The 12,677-nt window shown below is 38.9% G+C and overlaps 1 protein-coding gene across 1 annotated transcript; it reads left to right on the plus strand.

Moving 5' to 3' along the window:
• Positions 1-2,415: 2,415 nt before the first annotated feature.
• Positions 2,416-8,950, plus strand: LOC144647287 (leucine-zipper-like transcriptional regulator 1). The gene is made up of 12 exons (XM_078507070.1): positions 2,416-2,502; positions 2,822-2,938; positions 3,776-3,898; positions 3,995-4,043; positions 4,129-4,235; positions 4,610-4,632; positions 5,347-5,398; positions 6,531-6,628; positions 6,985-7,036; positions 7,137-7,190; positions 7,461-7,541; positions 8,010-8,950. Exons 1-12 carry the CDS (start codon positions 2,476-2,478, stop codon positions 8,115-8,117), a joined length of 891 nt encoding a protein of 296 aa, XP_078363196.1. The 5' UTR covers positions 2,416-2,475; the 3' UTR covers positions 8,118-8,950.
• Positions 8,951-12,677: the final 3,727 nt, after the last annotated feature.

Here is a 12,677-nt window from a genome sequence, read left to right on the forward strand (position 1 = left end):
CATAGGCACGCTAAGCGTGCAGGAGTTATTTTTTCAATTTATGAGGTGGCTTGGGGTGAAACTGGGTTATTGTCCTGTTGGGATGGTTTATGCCATGGGTTGAGCTATTTTTTTTTTTGGCGCCCCACGGAGTCACTTTTTTGCACAAAGTTTGCTTGCAAACAAAATAATTTTTACATGCATTATAGAACTGTTTTATTTAATACGGAAATTTTCATCATTTAATTAAAAAACAAAACTAATTCAATTGTCAAAATGTCACAAAATGGCACGTTCTTATTCTGTTTAAAGCGGTTATTTTGTTGCTAGCTTTGTAGCAACCGTAACGGGTTACTTTTGTTTGTTATGGAATACTTTTGGCTTTTTGTCAAACACTGTAACATGATACCGTTGTTTTTCTCACTTTTGTAACATGATACCTTTGGTTTTTTTTAAAACGAACGTAACACGATACCCTTGTTTTTCTCGAAAAAGCCACGTCTCCATATAGACATTGAACGAAAAGTACTATAATAAACGAAGTAATAAACGAATCAAATAAAAAAAAAACACTCTCTTCGGAAAAGTTCTTTAAAGCGCAGTACACCTGGAGTATTTGTTTCCTGTCAAAACTGTTCAACAAAGATTTTCGTTTATTCACAACGTAAATTCTATTCAAGAAACAAGAACTAATTGAGTTATCAAGTTGTCACGAAATGGCACGCTCTTATTCTGTTTTTGCTATCGATCGTAATTGCTTTTAAAAGTAAAGTTACTTGTACCGGTTCAATGTTTGAACGAAATGTTAAATGTTAAATGTTTGAACGAAATGTTTTACAGTTGATTTCATTTTACTTTGGCCGCCCGCTTTGCGAAGTTTGTTGGGAAATTGGAAACTTTGTTATGAAGTTGCCAATTACGGTGCGAGTTTGCGAATCAAATTGCAAACATCGATACAAATTTCCCGACTTCGGTCCGACTGAACTTTCCAAGTTTGGTAGTTGAGGAGAAACAAGACATGTTGCTCGAAAGTCATGGCGATTTCTGAACTCGAAGATTTTAGAACTTGTCAAGGAAAGTAGCTTGAAGTGCAAGACAACGTTTCGCATCAGCGATCACGCAAGTGATTTGCCGATAAATAAATATCATGCATGTAGAAATTTGGTCAAATTTTAACTTTTTTTGTATAAAAACACATATTTAACGATTTCTGTGAGGCATAATCTTTACTGTCTTTAATTTCAAGTCTTCTGCGTTTGTAAACCGGATGAAACTGGATGGTTTACCCATATGTAAAATTGATTTTAATCGAAGCCGACGCGACGCGACGCGACGCGACAGGGAAGACTAATTTGTTCGAGACAACATGTTTACGGCTCGCTGAACATAAAAGTTTTTCATTTTTATGACATTTGTTTCCAACAGTTTAGCGTAGCAAAGCCCTTTTTGATAACATGACTACAGAAGGGTTTAATAAATTCGGGCCGAAGTTAAGAACTTTGTATCGAAGCTCACAATTTGATTCGCAAACTACGAATACGTTTCAAATCCATGATAATTCACAACTCGCCAATTAATCTTTCAACGAAAACGAACTGCGACACGCTGCGACACATAACTTCGTCAGATTACTTCGCCTTTATAAACTGCAATTTGATTGGTTCTGATAGTACCTGAAATCTGATTGGTGTGACAAACAAACATACTTCACTGACCCACTGACCCAATGACCCACTGACTGAGTCACGGAACATCGCGCCGACTAAAGAGCTATTTTGAAAAAATAACTCAAAAAGTGGAACAAAAATAATATCAGAATTCGACTCATTTGCTCATTACAAACGGTAATACTGTAAGTATAAAACTACCTCTTTGGTGCCCTTACGCAGAGAAGTAATACGTTATAGTGGATTGTTTTTGGCAAGTTTGGTATTCTAAAGGCGCTGGCATACTATGCTATATGTCGATACCATGTTTTGAAGTATAATTCACTAAAAAAAAAACTTTTTGTGCGTGTCCGTTGGCGGTTTCAAAGTGTCCGTTGTCCGTCTTAGAGAGGTGTCCGTCTTACAGAGAGTTTTGTTACAGTAAAATGACTGAAAAACGGCAGGGACCATAACCAGGTGTCCGTCTTATAGAGGTGTCCGTTAAGAGAGAGTTGACTGTATTGCAAATCGAACATAAACTTGTAAAAAATGCCAAACCGACAGAAGGCTGACCAACTGGCTATTTACAAAGCATGGAGGAGTTGAATTCAGGACGACAGAAGACAAATCCATTTAGTGGCAGGGAGCAGGATTTGAACTCGGGACCTCCGGATTACAAGTCCAGTGCCCTAACCACTAGGCCACGCTGCCTCAAGATTTTTATTTTCATTAGAGTGGCAAAAAAAAAATTTTTGAACTTGAATATTGTGGATTTCTAACAACGAAGACTGTGGTTTAATATTATTGTTTTCAAACAGATTGCCAAGGATCACAAGAGATAAGTCTAATCATGGACGTTTACAGGTTGGCGCTCAAGGTAAGCTGTAAGATAGTGTCATTTATTTTTCAGAAGTTCAAAACCATATTTGATCAATTGAAGACGCAGCAATAATAGTTTGGTTTTGTAGAAAATTAATCAACAAATGACTGGAACTCAGTAGGAAGTGAGTATGCCTAACGATGGCGAGGATGCTAATGGATTATAATATGGATAAAGAAGAAAACGTTAGCTCGCGTTTTTAAGTGTGGCTAGTCAAACTTGAAGTTCGAATTTAAATTTTTTAATTTTCAAGCAATGAATCAAAATGGTCACGAGAAGAAGGGTAGTTTAGAAGTATATGTTATTATCTTCGCAGCTAGAGATTGGTGCACTGGAAGCGCTGTGTGTACAGTACATTGAGTCTTCAATCTGTCAGGAAAACGTCCTTGTAGCACTGGATAGCGCCGCGAGGCTACAACTGGATCCGCTTAAGGTTTGACATACTTGTTTGACGGTTTTTAATCTCTGAGATGATAATTGTACCGTGTCTTTCTAAAGTGGGAGGCGCAGTGGCAATATAGTTGGCACTTTTAACTTAAGGTCGAGCGGTCTGGGTTCCAGAGGTGGCCAGAGTCACCATGTTGTGTTCTTGGGCAAGGCACCTCTGCTCTCTCCGGCAAGGTGTATAAATAGGTACTGGGGAAATGTCAAGGCAACGCGAAAAAATTGATGGAGGTTTACTGCAATGGATTTGTTAGAGTTATTAATAAATTACTATATTTAGGGAAGAAGTCGCATGAGCTCTTGCTGGTTTTCACGTGTCCTCTATGCAGGTTGAAATGGAATTTGGAAGTGTTGGTTTCTCTGGAGGAAGAAAAAGCGAAGAACCCGTAGAAACACTCTTGAAGCAAGGACGAGAACCAACAACATGTACAAACCTAACCCACATAAGACGCCGGACTGGGAATCAAACTCGGCCCACATGGGCAAGGCTGCAATTTAATTTTTTTCACTTGAAAGGACATATGTCCTACTAAGACACCATCTTGGTCGGACAAAAACAAAATTCAGTGTGGTCAGACAGACTTTATTCATCGTTGCCGTAAAATGATTAACGATCAAAAAATTGTCCGGACATCATGTCCGACCACCACATTTAGGATTTCGTCGGACATTAGCAAGTTGTGGTCGGCCAATGTCCGATGACCGATTGTTATTTGCATACCTGCATTGGTGGGAGGCGAACGCTCTAACACTGCGCCATCCTTGCTCCCAGTCTGATAAATAACAGACTGAGTAAGAAGTCCTTTGTTTGTTTCTTTTCTTTCAGGATTTTTGCCTTCGTTTCATTGTTCGTGAAGCGAACTACAACAACATCATCATGAGCAAGAATTTTGAGTCTGTGCCGCAGAAACTCATGGTGGAAATCATCAGGAGACGGCAAGTTCCACAGGTAATAAATTGGTCGTGCAGTCACATTATCTTTTTTGGTGATCCCCAGCGCAAAAACGGCTATAAATAAATATGATCTGTTCTCTTGGCTTTTCAGGCGAGCGCACATATTCCAGGAGACAATCAGTGTAGGTCGACGCATCCAGGTACATAAGAGCAAATCACCTTTGAGTTGAAACGCATTAGCAGCGTTTTCACTCATCGTTTCTGTGTGTTTGTTTTACTTTGTAGAGAAGACCTTGCAGCAAGACATGTTGGACTTTCTCCAGGGCGCGCGCGGCCAGGACTTTCATGACATCACACTGATGGTGGATGGAGAGCCAATAGGAGCGCACAAAGTACGTGGCAATAATTTTCAGTCCGGAATCTCACCTATGAGACTTGACTCAGTCTGTCGTTTTCGTGAGAGCATGTGGGGTAGTAGAGGCTAAATACTCTCACGAAGGGAGCTAGCGAAGATGAAGAGTAGAGTATAGACAGAGGGGGAGAAACAAAACTATAGTTTTGTATAAGCTGGACATAAATGTCAAACCCGACTCCAGATCGTGGGCAGTTCTTCTTTAGACTGGTAGAACAAACCTGAAGTGACTGATTGCACTCCACCCCGACTACTCCTTAAGTGTGACTCTTTCCTTCGTTGACGTTTCCAACTCTTGTATATGAGTTATAACGAATCGATTGCCTACCTGATTTTTCTTATTTTCTTCTGTAGGCGGTCCTGGCTTCAAGGTGCAGGTAGGTTGATTAAAATCGAATTTCTCTCTCACAATGTCAAGCCATTGTCAAGTAGACAGGTAACAAGAATATAGAAGCCAATCATCTCGGAGCTGATCTACCACGGAATTCGCAGAACTAACATAAAAGGAAATGTGTGAAAATCAGTAAGGAGAACTCAAATTTAGAGCTGCAACCTCGTTCTCAGGGTCTCTCTTTCTCTCTCTCTCCCCGTCCCCAGCCCCCTCTCCCTGGGGGCGGGGGAGTGAAAATCACCGGTTACGTACACATTCTCGTCCCCAGAGTCGCTTGTCCCTCTTAGCAGCCTCACACCGGGGCACGGGGAACAAGTGGCTCTGGGGACACGTGATTTGATTGGCTAGATTTTTAACAAAGTTCATGTAAATATAGCCAATCAAATCAACCATAACAACCTTACAAAATACCTTACAATGTAACATTCCTGTCTGGGGACGGGAATGTTACGTACAAAGCAAAGAAACACAAACGTTTTCTTTGCACAATTAGTTGGGGATGGGGATGCTACTTGCTCGTCTACGGATGTGAATTAAGAATTTTGGTCTCACTAAGGATGCTCAGGACAGAACTCTGACATTTTTGGCCGTCGAGATCATCTTAGAGGGTATTGTGCGGGCTATAAAGACCGTATTTGTTTGTTGTGATCGTATATTTCAGGCAATCACTTAAAGCTGATATGTTGTGTTTTCTGTACAGTTACTTTGAGGCAATGTTTCGATCATTTATGCCAGAGAACAACACTGTAACGGTAAGAAAAATGTTTGTATATCGTTAATTTTACATTTTTACCGTACCCAAATTCGCAAGTAGCCAATCAGAAGCGCGATCTACTGTCCTGATATCCTACGATATCAAGTCACTGACCTGACATGCCACCATATCACGGTCACTTTGAAGTAAAGTAGTGTTACTGTACGATGAATTGAAAAGAGGTTTACCAATAAAACAGAACTTCGTAATTTAATTTAAGCGATGTTTAGCGGTCGTAAAAAGAGAAAAACTTTCCCGCCAAAACTAAACTTAAGCGCGCTTGCCAATTGCGCGATGTTTGCAGATGAGTACTGAGACATTCAGACTGAAAAATGGAGTCGGTATTTCCAAATTTTTCGCTTAATTTTGATTTTGAAAATTTAGAGAATGAAACTCTAAACAAACGAGTGAAAAAAAGGCAGAAGAAGAACTTGGTAAAAGTGTTGAAGACCTAGTCAACACAATTTGCAGTACGTACCTTGCAAGCATGGCTTCAACAGAGCGATAAATATAATCGGAGTTTTAGCTGAATTTGGGTACGGTAAATACCTAATCTTACCTTTTTGGTACGCTTCGGCTGCATATCAGGCTCGTTTGGTCTCGCCATGGGTATTTTGGCTCGACTGCGTCTCGCCAAAATACGAACCATAGCTCGACCAAACTCGCCTGATATGACGCCGAAGCGTACCAAAAAGGTACGATTAGGTATAATAACAATTCATGAAATAGAACTTATTTATGAACTCCGAATGTTACTTATGACAGAAAACAATTTTTTGACGAATTTCATATTTTTGTTAGGAATAAAATCCAGTACTGTAATCCATTTCCGGTCCATCCTTGCCATAGTTGGCTTTCCTCTCCCCCTTATGGTTTCTGTCATTTGTCGAGTACTATTCTTCAAGTTAAAATACTTATGATTGGATTTTATATGATCTAGACATGTTTTTTAAGCCTCTCGAAATCATGCTTTGTTCCTATACTCCCGTCTGGCCTCGTAGCTCAGTCAGTAGAGCAACGGTTATCTAATCCGGAGTTGGGTTTCCAGCTTCCAGCCTCTATGTCCCTTACAGTTTTACAAAGAATGTGAGTTTGTGCTGTAATCGTTGTTGCCTTTTTCCTCTAATCAGATCACAATTGGCGAGACGATTCCTTCCCGAGAAGCTTTCAACTCCCTTCTACACTATATTTATCACGGAGACGTGTCTATGCCTCCAGAGGATTCACTGTATCCTGACTTCATACACTACTAACTATTTGTAGCCTAAAAATGGGTTTAAAAGTTGACTCTTTTCACTTAAAAGTCTGCAATTTTATAATGGAGAAAGTAGAATGTAGTTGTGTCGAAATCTCATGCCAAATATTTTCTGCGAACTTTGCTTTCTGAAATATATCGTCTGTGAACACATATCTGGCGAAAGATTTTTTTTGAGATCGTAAGATTTTTAGTTTGCAAAACGCTTATGTCCATAACCCATAGTGACTGCAAGTGTAAAACAATGCAGACATAGATGACATAATGATGACGACGAACGGCCAAAAAAAGAAAGTGATATATCGTTTTACCTTAACCCTGTTCACAAGATATCTTTTGTCTGCTCCTTACTTCTTTGGCTTCACAAACAACCGACTTCAGGTCTGTGCTATGTCTTAGATGTGTAATGTGTACTGTATCAAAGTTCTACAAGTCATTACCTTATTGGTCAATAATGTTACTCGCCGTATTTCTCCTGTAGGCTTTCTGTAAACAGAACTTGGAAATGAACGTGTCATTTGAAAACGTAGTCGAGGTAAGAAAACAAATTTCTCATCATTTCATCTAAGCATTGAATAGAAAGTCCTAATGGTCTGTGTTTTGAATTCGAGTCCCAAAGATAAAGAGTTCGAGCCCTTTGCTTGAGTCATCGTCGTGTTCTTTGGCACTTTATTCTTACAATTTCTCTTCACCAAAGTATATACAAGTAAACGGGCAGCGGCGAATCTCAGAGACCACCCCGACAATTTCGATTAGGCGCAAACAACGCTCACAAATATAATATACTTTTTAATAATTTTTTCAGATTCTCGAGGCTGCTCATAGGATTGGAGCTTCAGACATGAAGAAACATGCTCTGGACCTTGTTGTCGGCCATTTTGTGAAGGTGAGTAAATAAGGTAGTATAACTTTGGTACAGATGGTATGAAAGTCGCGCTTAGTTATTTCCAAGGTGAACTAGACATTCAACCCGCCATGTTATTATAAACAACACGATTGAAGAGAAAATAACCAAAAATAAGGAAGGACGAGGCCATAAAGCCAAAAGTATAAGTGTCCAAAATGTTGAAGTTATTTCACTGAAAAAGTAGCAAGAGAAAAGAGGTTTTCTTTCTGCACGCTCTTCTTGCCCTGCTCGAGAAACTTTTGTAATTCAACCCGAAAAAATAAAAGGCTGATGACGTAATTCTACAGACATGTGTTTTGATTGGTTGACACTTACACGCGAAATTTCATTGCCAAGCAACAACCACGTCATCGGTATGGAATTTTTTGGGTCGTGTCTCAAACGTTTTTTTTGAGCTTATACGGGCGAAGAATTGACTGGTTTCTTTTCCTCTTTCTCCGACTGAAGGTTGCGAAATCTCCAAACCTCAAGAGACTCAGCCGAGACTTGTTGCTGGAAATTCTGGACGCCATGGCGGACTATCTAAAAGATTCAGACATTGCTGTTAACTCGTAACAAAGTGACATTTATCCGTTCCGAAAAATTAAAATCAAGGATCCATTGTCAGTTACGTTCAAGCTGGAGTTGTCCACTCATAAAGCAACTTGTGAAGTGATGAAAAAAGAGGATTAGCCGGACCTTATTCTAGCGTGGACTGGGCTGGTCGAAGCTGAAATGGTACTTCACTCCGCCGGGAGCAACACCTTTGCTGTACAAATGAGGAAGAACGAAACCCAAAAGTGGATGCAATCCCGAGTTAAAAGTGCTCTTGTGTTGGAACCTGTCGGCGGGGCAGTACATCCATTCTCGGCATGAAGAGGAGTCCATATTTGACTGTTTGCCTATTTGCGAACCGCTGTGTTGCAAAGTAATTAGTCGGACTTGCAGATTATTCTGCGCTGTGACAAGATTTTTTTTTAGTCTCCTATAATGGAAACTCAGTCGCGTCCCCAGATCTTTTGTTCAGCACCGAGAACTCAGACTCTTGCCAAGTCCGATGTGAAAGCCTGCGATTCACACGTCCAGTCAACTATGATCAAATCAGTAATTGGCAGACAGTCGCATGCTCAAAAAATCAGACTTGACAAGAGTCCGTGGTCTTGATGATAACCAAAAAACGGTGGACTCTGGGAACGAGACCAAGGAAAACTATGAAAGATGTTGCACAGTGCTGATACAGATAGCCTTCTGTGTAACAGCCTGTTGAACAGGCGTTTTTAAAAGTAAAGTCGGTATTATCGCCATGACACATGCAAGTACTAAAAAGAGAACTTAGAAGCTAAATAAATCAAAATTTAATATATGTTCAGATACCTGTGACAGAATTCTATTAAAAAGAAAGATCGTGTTATTTTGTCACAAGGAAGGAATTACTGTTACGGAAACAATGTTTTCACGGCTAGCCGCGCTAAACAAACTCATGTTTCGCAAATCTTGTTCATCGGAAACGAGGAAATATCTCTGAAGCATGGTTTAATAACCGGCACGCATACATGCATGCACAGGCGATGACGCTTTACAATGATCCCAGAAATTGCATTTTTCTTATTCATTTAAATTTTTATTTGCCTTGACTACAAAACGAACCTCCAATACATTACAAACCTACAGTATGATAAGATAAATACATTAAATCATTATGAACTTCGTCATTTAGCAACAGAAAGGCCCAGGATTGATTTCCACACCTAGTCGATACTGAAGATTGTGTGACATTTCTGTATTGAAATGGTCTGAAATGTAATGAAGTCAACACCGCTTACTAGAATCACTTCCATGCATTTATGCAACTTATCAAACAAAACATTTTAGATCAGCTAAATCAGCAATACGGTAGTTCTTTATGAATACGGATACCGCCACTGTGTTATTTTTTAATAATGGCTTGAGATAAATACCCGAATAAATATTATCAAAAGCAGTAAAGGAAGATGGCGAGTCGCGAAGGGAAAACTTAAAGTTTTTAACTTAAAGTTAAATATTATCGACAACAATGCACGTCAAAGCAAACAATGATTTCAGATAGTTCACCTTTGCAATCTAATCAAGATACTTCTGCCATCTGTCTCCCTTATGGAAAGGCTTCAAAAGTTATGACACTAACCGGCCTTCACTCGTCAAATTCAACATCAGTCAACTTACTCTGCCATCACGTATGTCGACTTCGAATACACGTACAACGGTAAAAAAAGTTCTTTAAGCGAGCTCACAATTATCCAGTACATCATTCTCCCCCTGACCCCAAAACTCCGTTTAACTGTACGTTAGACATCAAACGCGTTTTGCCGATTCATACTCATTGACAATCAAAGATGGCGTACCGAAACTGAGTAAACAACAAAGTGCCTAGTTCCCAGTGCTACTCGGTTGGAGTAATCTCTCACACCTCACCGGGCCATAGCATCAGGACAACTCGGATTAATATTAATCGGATTAATATTAATCCTAATGATTATTATAATCCAGTAATAGATTATTATAATCCGGTAATAGATTATTATAATCTATTACTGAGGTTTGAGCCGTGCCTTAATCCATTAGGATTAATATTAATCTTATGTAAGATTAATATTAATCGGATTAATATTAATCTTAATAATAAATCTCAACATCTCAATCCTAGTCCAAAGCTTTCGAACTGAACCATATACTGGCATATACAAAACTCAAAATAGTCAACAGACTTGCGCGTGAAAGATTTCAAATCTATATTTGAATCATGTAGTTCCAACGCAACGTAACGAACAAGGGAGGTAAAAAATCCTAAACATCGAGCTAAAAAGACAGAGCGCTCGATCAAAATAATGCAAGAAACATTGCCTTTACAACACCGAGTGTCTCTCTGAAACCAACTTTCAGCTTTTTCATAGTAAAGCTGAAACAGTCTCTGTTTGCTTAAAATGCCGGGCCCGGCGTCAATAAAATGCAAGTAGTTTACATTTTCACGGAACATTCATATCTTGTCCTTCCAGGGCGAACATTTTGAGAGCCTAAAGCATATCTTGCAAATAGAATTGAGCCAAAACAAACTGAACTAGCACAACATATGGCATAGTACAGATTTAGAGGTGTCATTCAACTCTACAAACGGAAGACACGCAGCGCAGACTAATGACCTCTAGACACTTCCTTGGCCACAATCTTACGGCTCTATTCAATACATAATGCCTCCAAATAAAAACAGTACCCTCAGAAAGAAGTCAGAAGCATATAAGGTCGATAGACCGAACTTAACACAGAACGGCAAAGGTACAAATGTCACAAACGTAGGAGTCGTGTAGGCCCGTCACCTTTATTTACAATTGACGGATGTGATTAGTGACTTATGTTCTGTCAGTCCTGTGTTGTAAATCTGCAGTGTGTTTGTCATATACATATCTGTCAGATAGTCAAATAGACATACAGTATCTGTTATCCGAACATTCAAGGAATTTTATCGGGATTATAATAGAGATTAATATTAATCCGGATTATAATATTAATAATAATCTAATCCTTCCAATTTTTTGCCGTGCCTTAATCTATTACTGGATTATAATAATCTATTACTGGATTATAATAATCTATTACTGGATTATAATAATCCGCGGATTAATATTAATCCGAGTTGTCCTGTAGCATATAGGCGTCACCGCCTAAAAACATCTTTGCGCCCTAGTTTCCCGTCGCGGCTAAATGAAGAAATCCCTAAGAAAGATTTCCATAACTGGCTTCAAGAACTGTGGAAAAACGAGCTTGTATAACCAATTTTGATTAGAAAAGTTTCAATTCGAATAAAATAGAGCAAAAAAAGTAAATATTCAAAAATTTGCGTGTTATTAATTGACCCAGCCACGACGTGTGACATGCTTTATAAAACTTGTGGAGTTTGGTGTTCGTTATTTATTGCTGAGGGAGTGGGAGGAAGGGGGCAAAAACACGTATCAACCTTCCTCAACCCATAAGAGGTCTTGCTTTAAGGAACATTTGGCTATGTAAAAAAAAACAACCCCCAGGGCCGTAGCGGCTTTGAGTCAAACCCTGTCTCTGCCCCTGCCTTTGCCCCCCCCCCCACCCCCCCCCCCTCCCTCACTGTAGGTAGTCAAAACCCGACATTTGAGGTCTTTGGAGCTGCAAAAACCGAAATTGACGAGCCTTGCTCCGCTCAGGATGGTGCGATATTCATAAGAAGTTAAATAATTTATGGCGAAAAGGAAAAACTTTTTGCTGCATTATTGCTTTTTTGTCAACAAAGGATTTGACATTTTTATTCCGAATAAGCAACAAATAAATCATTTCGTCAATATTTGAAATGCAATACAAACAGGAGACAATATTATACTTGGCGGTTTATAGAGTGTTGTTTGTTTTTTAGTCGTTTCTCGTGTGAAAGTTCCTTGAGCGAAGAAATTGAAAGCCGGCCTTTCTGATACTTAATGGATTGTTGAACCCCCAAAAGGTTAATTAATATGGTTTTCTCTAAAAGTTTTTAAAATAAATTTTGTTGTGCTCAATTTTATTTATAAACTTTAGCTTGAAGGAAATTATAACACGTTACTACAGCAAACAAATTTTTTTGGGAAAGTAGCTTTTGAGCTTTCGGTCCTTTTCATTAAAAGCGAAATTCTTATGGTGATAATTGGAGCTCATTGTTCGTAAGTCAGGCAGGTGTTTGTAAAGTCTTCCGTTTTTTGTTTCTAAATTTTGAATAATAATTCTTCCCTGGAATAAGATTTTTCTTTCTAATTTAACCCTCGTTTTAGAGTGATAAACGCAAAAAAGCAATGGAACTGAATTGTGTAAACTGAACATTTCATTCGTTGCACGATCGAGCTTAGTGTTGGGTATAATTTTAAAATTTTTCGCATACACATGTGTAATTTAAGAAAAAGATAAATGCAAATGACTTGCGAGGTCACCATGGCCAACTTTATTTGTGTTTTCTGCCAAATTTGGTTTTTCACTACATCGTAGTATTTTTTTGTTCATTACACAAACTATAACTATAGAAACGTCATATATAACTCATAAATAAAAGGAATTTCATCGTTTTATTTCAAAATTAACAGATCAAAACTAAAAACAACGCAGAGATCG

Source organism: Oculina patagonica, chromosome 3, assembly GCF_052425735.1.
Source record: "Oculina patagonica isolate OP01 chromosome 3, crgOcupat, whole genome shotgun sequence".
Lineage (NCBI taxonomy): Eukaryota > Metazoa > Cnidaria > Anthozoa > Scleractinia > Oculinidae > Oculina > Oculina patagonica.

Excerpts from the sequence above, each read along its gene's own strand:
- LOC144647287 (XM_078507070.1), top strand. The coding sequence starts at position 2,476 with ATGGACGTTTACAGGTTGGCGCTCAAG. Across the intron at positions 5,399-6,530 it reads CAGAGAACAACACTGTAACG|ATCACAATTGGCGAGACGAT; the intron begins GTAAGAAAAATG and ends TCCTCTAATCAG. Across the intron at positions 7,191-7,460 it reads CATTTGAAAACGTAGTCGAG|ATTCTCGAGGCTGCTCATAG; the intron begins GTAAGAAAACAA and ends TAATTTTTTCAG.